General features: G+C 33.5%; 1 protein-coding gene across 2 annotated transcripts in view; it reads right to left on the reverse strand.

Annotated features, from left to right (window-relative positions):
- The window catches only part of nonC (serine/threonine-protein kinase Smg1), a 103890-nt gene that overhangs the window by 25151 nt on the left and 62923 nt on the right, over positions 1-15816 (reverse strand). For both annotated transcript variants that reach the window (XM_089248746.1, XM_089248745.1), the window contains 9 exons: positions 13320-13431; positions 10955-11125; positions 10611-10837; positions 8380-8478; positions 7223-7379; positions 5154-5243; positions 4015-4115; positions 3766-3919; positions 1194-1313 (listed from right to left, as the gene is read on the reverse strand). In XM_089248746.1, coding sequence (XP_089104872.1) covers positions 1194-1313; positions 3766-3919; positions 4015-4115; positions 5154-5243; positions 7223-7379; positions 8380-8478; positions 10611-10837; positions 10955-11125; positions 13320-13431 — 1231 coding nt within the window. The remainder of the gene's footprint in view (positions 1-1193; positions 1314-3765; positions 3920-4014; positions 4116-5153; positions 5244-7222; positions 7380-8379; positions 8479-10610; positions 10838-10954; positions 11126-13319; positions 13432-15816) is intronic.

The raw sequence follows: 15816 nt of genomic DNA on the forward strand, positions 1-15816 counted from the left end.
AATTTAAGCTTCAATTATATTCTTTCATATAACTAAATATAATAGTTACATAATATACATATGAAATGTACATGATTCAATTTTTCAGTTAAACACACAAGTACTGTTATCAAAAATAACAACATAAATTTTACATATTAAAATGACAGTCTCACTCCGTACAAAAACAAATATGAAAGGGATTTTTGAATGACAAAGTAGGGATTTTCATAAATGAAAGTAAAATTGTAGGGATTTTCATAAATAAAAGTAAAATTGTACGGATTTTTATAAATGAAAGTAAAATTGTAGGGATTATTTGTCCTTTGTTAAAAAAAAGTGACATCATGCTAGCCATCACCAAATAATGCAGAATTTCCAATCATCACCCAACAGTAGGTTAAATTACCTGTCGTTATTATACTCAAATTAAATCATGCCAAAAAAAAAAAAATCAGCATTGGTTCCAAAAAAAAAAACAAAAAAAAACAGGACATAGGCAATAGAACATAAGGTCATCTCAGATACCTTATATTGAAAGATATGTACAAATAATATGGCAATTAATATGCAAAGTAGATGTACAAGTAGAATAGCAATCACTTATGAAGTTGCAACCATTTACACTTGATTTATTCTCTCTAAAATTAATTTTTGCACTGGAGCTTCACATTTTCCACTACATGAAATTTTGGAAAGCAGGGGAAAAAATAGATAACATAACATTCAGCTTAGATTATGGCAAATAGCTCAGCCACAGTCGAACAGTACAGCGAATAAGAGGCAGATGATAGTCAATTCATTACGAGTGTTATGCATCACGAGAACAAAAAGAATAATTTTCATATAGGTATTTTTTTTTCAGCGTTAATAGCAGTTAAACTAGTGTTTTGACAAGAGGAGATTGTTTTTGATTGATTACAGACCATTCCAGGTTGTGGTGTTGTAAACAATATTTTGATGTCATGAATACATGCACAAACTCATATCATAATTACAGCATTTATATAAAAGGAAATGTTTTATTCATTTCAGAGCTAATCAAGAAGCGCTTAAGTAACAATTTAAAACAACCATATCAATTATAAGTTGTATTTAACTGAAAAGATGGCGATTCCAATTTAGATTGTGATTGTTTGTTGTGGTCTCTGCCATTTCTGTATATGAATACAGTTATTATAATCACAGACTTTCAACAAGTATAACTTGTTTACCTCTCTCCCGGTCACACCTAAAGCAGTTTCGATATTAGGCGTCATCCTGAAAGGCACTTTCTCAGGAACTCGTAAATTTTTACCCTTCTCAAAGCACACATTGTAATCTATATGAACAACCTGCAAATGATAAAATATTATGAAAAGTAAATCATTACTTATTTTTTGGTCAAGAAAATTCAAGTGAAAAAATTTCACTCAAATTATAATGCTGATAAAACTGCACAATGAATTTTAATAAATATGCTTCGAAATAAATAAGAGTTCTGGTTAAACTCTGTCAGAGGAAGCTCTGTTCAATCAACAAAAACACAAAAGACAAAACTATACACTACTTATTTTCTGTTTGATTTTGATAGAAAGTGATGATATTGCTTTATAAAGATAAAATTTTCATTACAAGAGCGAAATAAAATGGAGCAAGCTCTTTCCCTTTTTTTATGGCAAAAAAATATCTGAAATACACTCAAAACTATATTAAAAATGTTATTATGCTGAAATAGCAGCCAACTTTTGAGAGTGGGATTTACAGAGGTTTTCAGGCAGATCCAAATTTTGTACAAAAATAAATATAAAATGGATTTTTTAATTGTAGTTAAAAATTAATAAAAGTAAAAACTAAGGATTTTTCCCTTTGCAAAAATGTGACATCGTGCAAGCCATCACAGATTAGCACCAAATTCCTCAATCATTGCCATACAAGAGGCTAAATTATCTGTCACTACTCTCAAATAAAATCATAAAAAATTGCCATCTGGGACGAATGGTAAAAGCAGGTACAAGTGATCTTGTAAAAAAAAGTTTGGAAAAAATCTTGCCAATTTTGGATGGCGAATGGGCCAAATTGACACTTTAGCAACTTCTGTCTTTTTTTCATCTGAAAATGAAATTTTATTATTATTATTTGAGGCAACGGCGACAATTTCAATTATGCTTGTGACATCAATCCAGGGATTACAACAAAAATTAGTCTTTTTTTACCACGTAAATAGTTATAAATTTTTTTCTCCAAAAAGGAGAGATTTTTGGCAAGCATGGTAGAAATTTGGGAGATTTAAGATCTTTTTAAAAGTCAAGGAGATAGAGTAGAAATTCAGGAACCTGACTGGAAAATCCAGGAGACTTAATAGCAATGTGTTGATTTGATTTTGGGCTGCACCACTCAAAGCTATCCTAGGTTGTATTACTGTAACTCCAATTTTTTTCACAGTCACAGCTCCCACTCCGAATAACATTCCTGATCTACAACACTTCAAAGACAATTCTAAATGCAGAAACATTCATGTTACATAAGGTTGATAATGGATTGATGTTCAAGATTGCCAACAAATTTTATTGGAAGAGAACCTCTCGAAATAAAAGGCTGTCATCAATATGAGCCCATTTTTCTCAACACTTATCAAACACAGCAGTTGGCATTACCAGGTGGCATCTAATATGCATAACTGACTGCTAAATTTGAAAATTTATTTCTAGCTAGAAATTAAAATTTTTTCAACAGTTGACATACCAATTATTTAGTTTGTACTTATGTTTTTTTTTTTTTTTACCTGTCGTGCGCTGCTTGCTTTGATTGTCTGTAGCGAATATTAAATTGGCATCCCATGAGTAGCATCTTCATGTCCTCTGGCAAGGGCAATCAGATTGCTTTACACTTCTTGCCCAAGAACTTAACAATGCCACATGGAATATCAATTTAATATTCACCATGACCAATTAGAATAATCAGCTTCCAACAGGTTGAAAAAGCATAAGTGCAAGCTACGATTATTGGTTGGCCATTGAAAAGTCTCAATCTTCTCCTACTTAGAAATAAATCTTTGTATTTAGTAACCAGATATACAACTTAGACACCTCCTGATGATTGCAACTGCTGGTGTTAGAGGATTGTTGAGAAAGACGAGCTCATACAGGCCTTTTGCTTTGAGCGCTACTATTCTAGTTCAGCAGCTGCAAAAACCATTATCCATTGCACCCCAATTTGAACATTTTTGCATCAACCATCACAAATCTCTAAAAAAAATTTTGGAAGTATTTTTGAATAATTCAAAATAGCTTCAAATTAACAGAAAACATACAAGAACATTTTTTCTAAAATATTTTACAGAAGTTTGTGATTTTTTTAACTGGACTTTTTTCTTTGTTTCTCTAATATATTTTTAAATTTACTTTCTATTTTCTCTGATGATTATTATTTTTTGAAATAAAGGCTGCATTAGGTATTGTCTATTAGTTCGAATTAAAATGAACATGTCAAATAATTGAAATTGTTCTTCGTATAAATGAAATATTTCAATATTGAAAGCTATATATAGAGATTATCGTGACCGTAGTCAAACGTCTCATAAATGTCAAATTTTGTCATAAACACTATGTGTGTCTATATAAAATCAAAGACAGGTTGAGAAGAATACTTTAATTAAAATCAGTTATCTAGCATCCAACATCCAGGATGCAGCGGTTCCAACTGAGTTGTTTTTCATTTACTTATCATATATTTTTGAGAATGATTATAGTATGTAAAACAACTGACTAAAAAAAAACAAAAAAACAGTTAAAACAAAATACTAACTTCACCAGTAGTGAGATCAACCAGAACGTTGTCCAAGTGACGATCACCCAATCCAATGATATAACCAATGACAGACATAACTGCAGTCGAATGATTATAAGTCTGTGTCACATTCCACCATTCCAAAGCACTAGTACAATGGCACCAAAGCTCTCTAGAAAAAATTGTTTGTTTGTCAACATCTTCAGGACATGAAACATTGAAATTGAATAACATAGAAATTAAACATATCAACAGACTGAAACTGACTTTTCAAGCAAATCGCTGGGTGTTTCATCCATGAGCTCCTTTAGCACATTCAAAAGAACACTGACAGGCCATTCTTTTCTATTTTCCAGGTTAACTATCCCCTGAAATTTGAAGAGTAAAAACATCTTAAAAGGGAGGTTTGAAATAAAGGAAGGACAAAGAAGAGAACAAAAATCATACAAGTTTACATGATAATTAAATTTTGCTGAAATATTTGGTTACTGTGAAGAAGGAATCCACTTGTAATATAGTTGAATCCAGATTTAATGAATCGGATGAAACTGAAAATTTTTATCCATTAAATAGAGGAAATCGTTGGATTGTGGTCAAACTGATCAGGAAGAAACGCACTCGATGTAGCAAATTTTAAGATGGTAATAGAAAGTTAACATATTCACTTACGTGTTGTGTTGCTGTTACAGCTTATTTCTGACGATGATTGAAAAAAAAAATCAACTTAAGAATAAAATCAAGATACATAAAAAGTTGCTTGATAGAAACTTTTTTTTGCTTAATAATTTAGTATTCCAACATTCTTGTCAAATGGAAAAACACTTTCTTTCCAGATGACCTGCTATTCTTAGCTCATCAAGAGCACAAACATAAGTAACTTTATTTTTCTATGAAATCTAAATACAAAGACAGCACAATGGTATTCATGTACACCAGTTTCCTAAATTTTTTTGTTCCATCATCCCATTCCCCCCCCCCCAAACTCAAGCCCACCCACAGAATCCTATACTAAACCCATAGCTTCCAATGTCTCCAAGACCATTTCATTGGCCAGCTCCAGGTATTTTTCCCACTTTGGGAAACACTGGTGTACACCGATGGGTCACAGAAACATTCTAAGGAACAAAATATCTCTTAAAAAAAGCTGAAGGTGAAACGCCGGAAAGCAAAATCTTTGGATCATGGTTTTGGGTGACGAGAAATAAAAGAAAAAAAGTGTAGTTCGAAAATAATTCCTTACATTGAGGATTTTTATTTGTGAAATAGGGGTTTGACTTTTGCAAAACTTTAGAAAAATATGTTAAATAAAGAAATTCATTGAATCAAAGTTTGTAAATATATTCGGACCCAGACATAGCAAAGATAGAAATTTTATATCATTAAAATATCTCACAAAAACTACTTACATTTTCTTTTAGTAAAGGAGTCAGTTTGTTATAATATATTTCCGAAGGTCTCATAACAGCTGGAGTGTTGCTCATGCCAGAAATTGCACCCTAGAAAGAAAAAAACAACTAAATATATGGATAACATTTTTAATATTGTACTAATGTTTGCATATGTAATATGATGATGCTGAAAGCTGATTAATAAAGGGTATCGATTAACTAATCACATTGCTATGAGTGGATATTAATCAAGATGACAACTTCATTGCTTCACTCTACAAACATTAATGAAAATCATTGGAAGCATTTTCATTACAGTTCAACAACTACTTTTCATATTTACAAGATAGTAACATTGCTTACTTGCTGTAGCTGTTTAATGTAGCATTTAGATGAAAGATGGACACAAAAATGATAAAATCTGAATATTCTACTTCACTGTAATAAACCATTGTTTTTCAATATACTTGAATGGTTACAGGAATAGCATAAAATAATCAATTACGAAAAGTTCAAAATGGATTTGGAATCGCAGTGAAACTCCTCTAAGACGGCTACTGGCGCTCCGTGAAAAATGTCTGTCTGCAGAGGTGACTGTTGAGTAGAGGTTGAATGATAAGAAAAAATATTTAAGGGTGGGGGGGGGGGAACAATCCAAATAACGATTTCCAATGTCACAAAAAAAATATTTATGCTGAATTTATTTACGACAAAAGAAAGGGTGCACATGCAGTCAAACCTTGCTACAATGATAAATCCCTCTACAGCAGTATTTTTTCAAATCTTGTTTGAAAAATCACCTACGGTCTGTAATGTTAAACTTCTCTTGATACAACGGTATCCTTCACTATGATAAACCGCTCTATAGCAATATTTTCGATGATTTTCGGAAAGCTCTACATTATGTTTATTAATTTTTCGCTCAAAATATCCTTCAATATATTTTTAAACTCATCTCACACATTTCAGTTTGTCCGAGAATGTCTGATAATATCAGTACTGGGCATTACCTAATCAGAAAATATGTTCCGTACCGCTACTTTACACCAAAGTATATTGCGATAAACCCCTTCACAGGAGCAATACTTTTATTAGCTAATCAATTAAAATAATAGGGTGCTGAAAAGTGAATTTTTTGGTGATACTAACAACACCAATTTAGAGAAAATGTCAACAGTAGCATAAATTTGATGCCATGTGATGTTGCCTCACTATATAACGGTAATTCCTCTACCACAATATTTTCTCTTGGTCCAGTATTGTTATGTACATAGAGGTTTTACTGTATTTTATGCAGGACTTCAAATGCCAGATCATCCCATCAATTCCTTAATGTATTATCAGGAATCTGTTCTTTCCTTATAGCCAGTACTGTACTTGTTCTTTCCTCACATTTCTTTTACTCCCTCATAGGTTATCACAGGTTATTTGTCTTGTGTACCCTACCACTATGGGAGCAAAGTTTTAAACAGTCTTATCAGCTAGGAGGAAACCATGTAGCATTAGCCTTTGCCATCCTATTCACAAATGTTTCCAACCTGATAGTGTGTCTTACATGAAGAGAAAATCTGATCGATCCAAAAAAGTATTTATGCTGAGGTATAAAGATTCTAAGAATATACAAAGAGAACTATCAACTCTGAATGTACTTGGAAAAAAAAAAAGATTTTTTCAACTCTTATGTATAAGGAAGTGGCTGTGGACAGGTTGGCAGCTGACTGGGGGAAATTTTTGCATTATGTCTTGGAGCCTATTGTCTGTTCTGAGAAAAACTTGCAGTGAAAGGAAGTTAGCGGCAGAAAATAGGTGGCTACGGAAGTCTTACTGTATATGTGCAGACAATAAATCAGTTCCTTTTCCACATTCAACTTAATCCTCTTACTGAAATAATTTTTTAATAGTTTGATTAAAATTAGTTTTTCATTAAGAAAATAATAAAAAATAAACACATTTACATGACATTTACTATAAGAGTCAATATTGTGAATATGAATTCCATTCCTGAATATTAATGAAAACAGGTATTGTATCACAGTATTATTTTTAAAAAAATTATTATTAGCGTAATACACTGATTTTAATATTACCTGCCCCTTCAAACTTACTGCAACAGCCTCTCTCTGCTGCCACTTCTTATACAAGCTAAAAAGAGCAGTGGCGCCATCAACCCACTGAATGAGACCTGAACGTGGTCCTAAAGGTGTCACAGAGTAATGTCTGGCATTGTAGATCTCTTTGCCATGTCTAGATGGAATGAAAGAAAAAAATATTTCAATACATATTCATTGCTGTTCATGCAAATGCAAAATGTCATACATCAAAATTCTCTCTCTCTCTTTTTTTTATGTCACTAAAAGCTTCAAATGTTTCCCAGTGTCCTGTAAAAATTCTGAATTTTGACATGACATTTTTCACAACTGCAATGACACAACTACTCTTAAGTGGCAAATATACATCCTTAAAACTTTAATGTACAGTAATAATCTGATGTTTCCTTTGAAATCATCTAAATTATTATTTTTTTGTCGAAAAAGAGACACTTTAAGCAAAGCTTGAAATGTTTTGACATAACATCTTTAGAAAGAAAATACAGGGTGTTTCAAAAAGAATCATCTGATTTAAAAAAAATCGTAACTATTCAACTTTTAATCTGTTTTGATCGAATAATATATAGGTAGAAAGAGGGAAATCTTGAGTTTCTCACGCAGTTGCTGACAGGTAGCACTAACGCTCTTCCTTTGGCTGCCACTTCAGTGTTTGCAAGAATGCCTTTTCCCACAGTCAGAAACCGATTCGGATGACTTCATTTTCCAGCAGGATAGAGCACCATCACACTGGAGCTTGGACGTTCGAGAATTTTTGAACAATCACTTTCCTAAACGATGGATCGGTGGTACGGGACCTGACGATTCAGTTAAACATCACTGGCCTCCAAGATCACCAGACCTCAGAGTGTGCGATTTCTTTTTGAGGGGGGTTTATAAAAGACTACGTTTATGTGTCTCCCCTTCCAGCTACATTAGCTGAACTGAAGATATGCATAACAGCAGCAGTGGATGCAAACGTGCATGCAAAAGTTTAGGATGAATTTGACTACAAGACTATACACAATATGGACTTGTGTGTATAATTCCAGTTGCTCAGTTTCATAAAATATCAATATAGATACAGTTCAATACAGTATAGATCAATACAGTTTCATAAAATATCAATATAGAACTTTGATTATCAGGGAGAAAAATACCTTTTGTTCTTTGCAAACATATTGTTCACAATTGATAAGAACTGCATAATTCTTTCATCAAGGTGAAGATCTTCTAAGCCTTTGAATAAGTATCCATACCTGGAGAAAATTTGAATTTCAAAATGCATTTTGTGTATATGAATTTAAATGGTGGATGACATATTGTAGAAATTTAAATCCACACAAAATTCTTTTGAAACTATTTATTATTACTAAATAAAAAATTATAAACACCAGGGGAAAATAGTAAAAACTCAATTAGTAAAAAATTCTCTCAAATGATTCATTTTAGTGCTCAAGTAAATTAGAATTATATTAGAAATTTACGATGCTCCACATGAAATCTCAAATAAATTTATTGTAAGTTACTGTAGTAAAGTTGCAGCTCATGTACAAAGCTTTTAGCTTGTAGCTTTTTTATTTAAAAAAAGTTAATTCTTATCGCTTGTGGCGCTCAAACATGCCAGCCTACATAACTTTTTTTTTTTCTGGCCTTCTACTTTGATTGACTCTAATGAATTTTTAGGAAAATTTTTACTCCAAGATAATGCTTAATCAGTAGTGCAATTGACGCTCAATTTTACGAACCTCCATTTCACAAGTTTATCTTCTGGTCCCAAACAATATACTCCTACTTAAAAGGTTCTTTCTAATTTATAAAATTTTGATTTCAGGAATTATTTTCTCATGTCTGCATGGATTCATAAAAATGAACATTGACTGTATTATAAAATTCTCAAAGACAAAAACAAAAGGCAACTTAAACGTATAAAATTGAGTATGCAGCTATTTCTACAAAAACTTTTTTCACCATTCATTCCTCTGGATACAGCTTTTATATTCCAATGGCTCATTCGCAAGAAATTAAAGTACATATTTTTGTTGTATTTATTGTGGTTTATCAATCGTGTTAATTGCACATAGACTACACAGCTCTATGATATAAAGAAAGTTTACTTGAAAATCTAGGTGAAGAGCAGATTAGTACTGCTGTCACCGTTCCGAAAAAACAAACTTGATTGTTCTCTAGGCGATTACAGATTTTCCCCACATACACACATAGCTAGCGGGACCTACATTTACATTAAGCACACTCCAAAAGGGGGGGGGGAAGTGTGGGGTTAGGGGTGCATCAGGGGACATTCCTATATAAGGATGATGCACTCTCCACTATCTATACGAAGGTTTTTAACAGCTGGCTGATGCGAAGATGAATTTAGGAAACAAAAAAAATTCAACTACCCTTGCGAGAAATCAAAGCTATTCTTCTCACTTGCTGGGTGAGTGCTGTAGAGCAGTAGACTACAAGATTGAGATTCATTTTGTAGTCTAGTGCACTCACCTAGCAAGTGAGGAGACATGGGTTAAATTTTCCGCAAGGGCAGCTGAATTTTATTTCTGTCATAAACTCACCTTCGTATCAACCAGCTGTTAAAACATTTTGCATTGATAGCTGAGAGTGACGTCATCCCTGAATAAGTCACCATTTGGTTTCAGTATCAACAATTCAATTGAGACCTTTGGCCTGAATTAAAACCGACCGTCCATGAACAGCCCCATTTGGAGCGCACAAGGTCTAAAGAAAGATTGAGATTCATTGCCTTTGTAGTCTAGTTCGCTCACCCAGCAAGTGAAAAGACATGGGTCAGATTCCCCGCCAGGGCAGTTGAATTTTCTTTCTTTCCTAAATTCATCTCTTCACATCAGCCAGCAGTTAAAAACCTTTTCAACATTCCTATAGAATATGCTACATAGATATGAAATTTTTTGAAATTTATTTGCATCTGGAAAAATACATATATCTGAGAGTGCCCCTTATCACTGAGCACAAAATGATCTGCTTGTATCATATGTAAAACAGTTTTCTTATCGATACTGGGCGATACCAGCCAAATGCAGTGGAACTTGTAACAAACATCAAGAGACTGAAATAATATTCCATTTCATGAAGGTGCACATCAAAGCCCACTAATCTCTCTCTCTCTCAATGGGAGTATCCTTTGATTCCATTCAAAACTGGTTTCCATCACGTACAGTGAAATTAAAGGAGAGAAGTGGATTCAAAAAGAGGATGTAAACGGGTTAAGTAAGCATGATGCAATGCAACAATACATGAAATACTTATACAATCAGTTCAACAAAAATTTTTCTTTGTAAAATGTTCTGAAGCACAATAATGGAGCACAAAGGGTGGAGGGAAAAAGGCAGTAGGAGAAAAGTTTTGAACATACTTGCACCCATCGGATCCAATGAAGGCCAATTTCTTTGGTTTAGTTTTTGTGGGCAGGACAGATACCACTCCACAAACTGACTGTATGGTAACTATATCAGAACCCTTTTTCTTGATACCAGGCATTGGTATCACAGTAGAACTGAGTGAAGAAAGAACCGGGCTGATGTCAGACATCTGAATAGGTGTGCGAGTTTGCCTAAGTTTCTGTTGAAAAAGCTGGTGAAGCTGAAAAAAAAATAATTTTTTTTACTTAATGCAGCAAAAAACAACCATATCAGCTGTCATCAATTTCAAAGGAGCCACACCACTGATTCATTATTCACATAAAAAAAGGATATTTACCTTCCTGAATGCTAACCAGCTTTCTTGTGGTTGACGAGGATCAGCAGGGTTCTTGATTTTGTTTATGGTGTACTCGATCTGCTTGTCAAAAGTCTTCTGAAACCATTGCTCATTTGGCGTCTCTGCAATATGACCTGTTATATGCTGGAGCTGTTCTAGAATGAATATTGTCTGGAAAAAAAAAGAACCAGGACATTGAATAAAAATAGATTCCATAATGCAGTTCTACACAAGGTAATGATGGGCTAAAAGTTAATTAATTTTCTGTTTGTCAAAAAGAAAAAAAATTTACGATGAATTTCATGCAAAACTCAATGTAAATTTAAACATTGTTTAGAATTCTAAGCAATTTTGTTGATCGCTGAAAAAATCTAGAATTATAGGTTAAAAAGAAGCACTTGATCAGACTTGAAGAGATTAAGAGCAAGTATTCAGAGCCATCAAAGTATCTGGCTGAAATCGCATAACTAAATGCTATTTGCAAACGTGGTTAGACTTTCTAATGCAAATATCAATAGCACCCCCACCTCCACTAACAAGATATAAATATCCTAACACTGCAATACATAGCTGCTAAACTAGGAGAATGAGAAAGATCTGAATAATTACAGAAGTCTCCACCCCCACACATGAACAAGATCGGCAATACATTAGGGTCTCTTCTTGATACTGAACCTGCTTCACAACTTTTTCCTGGGGGGGGGGGGTGAAAAAAGTTGTACCTTAAATCCACATTTTTGGTGGTCAAAAGGTCAGGATTGACCTTTAATAAATCCACCTTTTTGGTGGATTTAAGGAGGTTCATACTTGCATGGCACTAGGAGGAAGTCTGTAGCGTCGAACGAGTTTTAGCGATTTTCCCCTATTGCAGGTAAAATATCAGATTTTTTTTATTGCCCATGTAAACAGACAAAAAAAAAAGTGTTCTCGTAAAGTGTACAAAAGTAAAGTGTTCTGGACTCTGCCACGAAGTTAGGCTGGAAGAGATCTTGGCAATGAGATAAGTCCAGCAGCAAAGTTTGGGCGTTCATTCATTCATGTTGATCTCTGTGGCGAGACTTTTTAATAGAGAAATTAGCTCACTTTTGCGTCGTGGAGTGCTTAACTAACCTGATGCGTGTGATACTCTTCTGTTCCAAACACAAAAGCAACAGACTTTTTCTTCTAAAAAAATATTGTTTTATTCTTACAATTACAATAGAAATTCTGTGGGCATTCAAGACTTTCAGGATTCTGGCAGACAAAGTAGAAATTTTGAAATCTCCCAGAAAATTAATGAAAGTTAGCAGCTACAGAAATTAGATCATTTGAAAATTTATATTTAATTCGTTTCAACAGGAATTAAAGAATCTGTAATTTCTGCAAATTGTGCAAATTTCTCTTGTAAATAAAGTACAATGTCCAAATTCTTTTGTACAATGTGAAATGGATAATTTGGGCCAAAATACACATTTTCCTGTAACTTCTGCCAAGTTAGCGTCAAACTTCGAGAGATTGGTGACAACAGATATTTTGATGTCATGATATGGGGATATTTATAGAGAAGCATAGAGTAAAAGTGGTAAATGCTGTAGGTACCAAAAGAAAAAATGTTGGAAATCACAAAAACCGTTTTTGTAGTCCGTAGGAACGTTCACACATGGCACCTCTTTACACGCTCTTATGAACTACTTAGAGAACTACCAGACATCTTTCACATTGAAAACATTATAAAGAATTGCTCACTTGACACTTTAACGTGAAAAACAGTGTTTTAATTAATTTTTTTTTGGCACTTTTATTGTTTTCCACTTTTACACTTTAAGTACAGGAGGGGTGAGAATTTACCCCCCCCCCCATGTTCTGGAAACTTCCTCATGTAAATAAATAGGCAGCTTGACAGATGGGGAAGAAAGAGAAACATCTTACATGTGTGTTTTCTGTGTATTTAGAATATTACTGAGTGTATTTGAATCGCTGCTTGAATTAGCGTAAATTATTGGTACTGTAAATAAATTTTTGACATCCTGTATTTTATGTTAGTGCCTTTACTCATGAGGACTTGAGGAGACATAATCCAGACCAAAAAGTGTCTTATAATGATCTGCAATAAATATTGAGAAACATTCCTTGTGTTGCCCCCCACTATGTTAAATAGTAAAGGGGATTTTGCTAAGTAGCACTTTAAGTAGATAGCTTTGTTACATAACATTTAAACAAAGCTATTAAAGTGAGATAGATGGCTTTTTTCTCAGCCCAAGATATCAAGGAAACATTTATTTTTCTGGATATTGTGCTGAGGTGAACCCGGAAAGAAAAGTCATCCAGAAAAATAAATGTTTCCTTAAAGCTATGAAAAGTACCAGAATCACAATAGAAAACTTACAGGCTTCATGTACACATTATACTTTTCTTGAATAACTTCTTTCTTTTCTTCTTTGCTAAGATTAGTATTGCTCATCACTTTTGAAATCTCTTTTTCCAAATTCGAGATTCTTCTGTAAATATTTCACAAATAAAGTGGCAATGTCAAAAAAACACTCAAGTTGCATTTAACATTGAATTGGGCTCTAGTAATTTTTATTCTCATAACACAGTGTTTTCGACATTTTTTTCTCTCGTGGCGCACTTGAAACCACAGTTGAACTTCCATTCAATGGCAAAAGTAAAATTTATACAGGGTGGGCAAAAAGCCCCTAGAAACTTTAAAAATTCATAAAAACTGGAAAAATAACTGAAATAAAAAACAGTTTGCAGGGTTAGCATCGCTAGTTCATGGGAATTTTTCTAATGGTTTCTACGTGTACTCACGTGAATTAGATGTCGCCCAGATGTGACAGTTATGGGTATTAACGTCGCCATGAAGTGAAAAATGAGCTTCATCTGTCTACAAGATGTTAAAGACCTAGGTGGGATTCTGTTTGATTTTGGAGAAAGCCCACCTCGCAAATGCTTCCCTCTGTACGGTATCTGCTGGTAAAAGTTCATGACATGACTTCAAATCTGCATGGGCACAGATCAAGGATTCTATAAAGAATATTGCGTACCGAGGTTGGTGGTAAGCCCAAGTGTCTGACAGCTTCACGAGCACTACTGGTCCCTGCAGCTGATTCAGACACTAACGCTTCCATTTCGGCTGCAACACATAGCGAACATTGCCTTCCTTAAACATGGTCATCCGGCTCTAACACGATCCTCCAGCATTCTAGTTTCCTCAAACCGCTGAACAAGCATTATGAGGCCTGTGGCTGTTACAGGCGCTTTTCCTGTCCTCACATTGTTCTGAACTCAGAATTTACAAAAGGCAATGGTCGCTGATTCCTGGTTCATGTAAAACAACTTCACCAACAAATCTTTATCCTTCGCACTCAGCATCCTTGTTCACATACATGGTTTACAATGGTGAACTAGTTGTGGATTAGGAGTGCAAGTTCTTATAACCGCCTCATTTGCATATTTCCATAAAAGTTGCTCGTACCAGTGCCACCTATTGGCTATTTTTGAGTTATTCCCCCCCCCATCTTAAAAAAATTCCAGCAACCTAGTGTTGCTAACCCTGCAAAACCATTTTTATTTCTGTTATTTTTCCGGTTTTTATTCATTTTTAAATTTTTTATGAACTTTTTTCCCACCCTGTATTTCAAAAGTACAATTTGAGTTTGTAGATTTTCAATTTCAATTACTGCTTTAATTAAAATTGGATTAATTAATTAGTACATACAAATATTTTACTGATATTTGTTATCAAAGGACATAAGTAAGTTGACTCTTGACTCAAAATTATATATATGTATAAAATTCCTGTAACAAAACTTAGATATTTGAGCGTGATGTTTTTGTACACTATTTTGCTTCTTTGCGAGGTCAAATTTCAGACAGGCACAGTCTCAAAGCTTTTTCCAAGGATTCAAGATATGATCGGTTTTTATTTTTGATATTGTTTATTGCCAAAAAACTGGATTTGCATGCATCTGACATTAAGAATGGAAAAAGTATTGTGCTTTTTCGTTACACATATGTTGAAACCTCAGACAAGTTTTCAGAATTGAAACAATTATTGATGAAATCAAAAATATCTGTCACTGGATCGATTACTACCACTGGATTACTTGTGGTTTGGGAACACAAATTTACTGAATGCTAAAAGTTAGGTTTTTCAGTGATATCAGTAGATTTGTCAAACTGAATTGCTTACTTGTTTAGTCTTTCTAAATGAGATATTATTTGAAAATCTACAATTTTTCTCAAATAATGTGCTGAGATTATCTCTCAGCATTATCAACATTTTATTATCTCAGAACAAAATGTTTTTCAAATTTTTCTTCATATTTTACTCCAAATATTTTATAATTAGAGAAGATTAATAAAATAACATTCTTTTTAATGAAATTTCATTTTCTTGGCTATGATTTCTATGAATGGGTATCTCGTGGATTTTATGCTGGCTTATTATGCCAAACATCTTATTACTTGTACAAAATCAAATACTATAATTGTCTTAGTTTTGATCTGCATGGTTATTGTCATAAAACTTGAATTATCTGTGTACTTCATTTACAAAATAATTTAGTTAATTTATTTTTAATTTTTTCACAGCACACCCATGATCCTCTCATGGCACTCTAGTTAAAAAACCCTACCATAACCAACGAGAGCGGCAAATAAAAGTTTTTAATTTTAAAATTCATTTCCACACCTAATATTTGTCATCATCACAGGAAGAGATATCTAACAATCAAGCACATGGATCTAGCAATCGATCAATATGCTCTCCCTGACTTGTAGTCCCCATCAGGAGTAGACTGACACTTCTTCAATAGTTTCCTCAGTGGACTGAATGATAACTTATCTGATAGATTCAGAAGCCAAAGATAAAAATGAAG

This window comes from Pholcus phalangioides, unplaced genomic scaffold, assembly GCF_987345545.1.
Source record: "Pholcus phalangioides strain wild (caught in Gottingen) unplaced genomic scaffold, Ppha-v1.0 ptg000020l_1, whole genome shotgun sequence".
NCBI lineage: Eukaryota > Metazoa > Arthropoda > Arachnida > Araneae > Pholcidae > Pholcus > Pholcus phalangioides.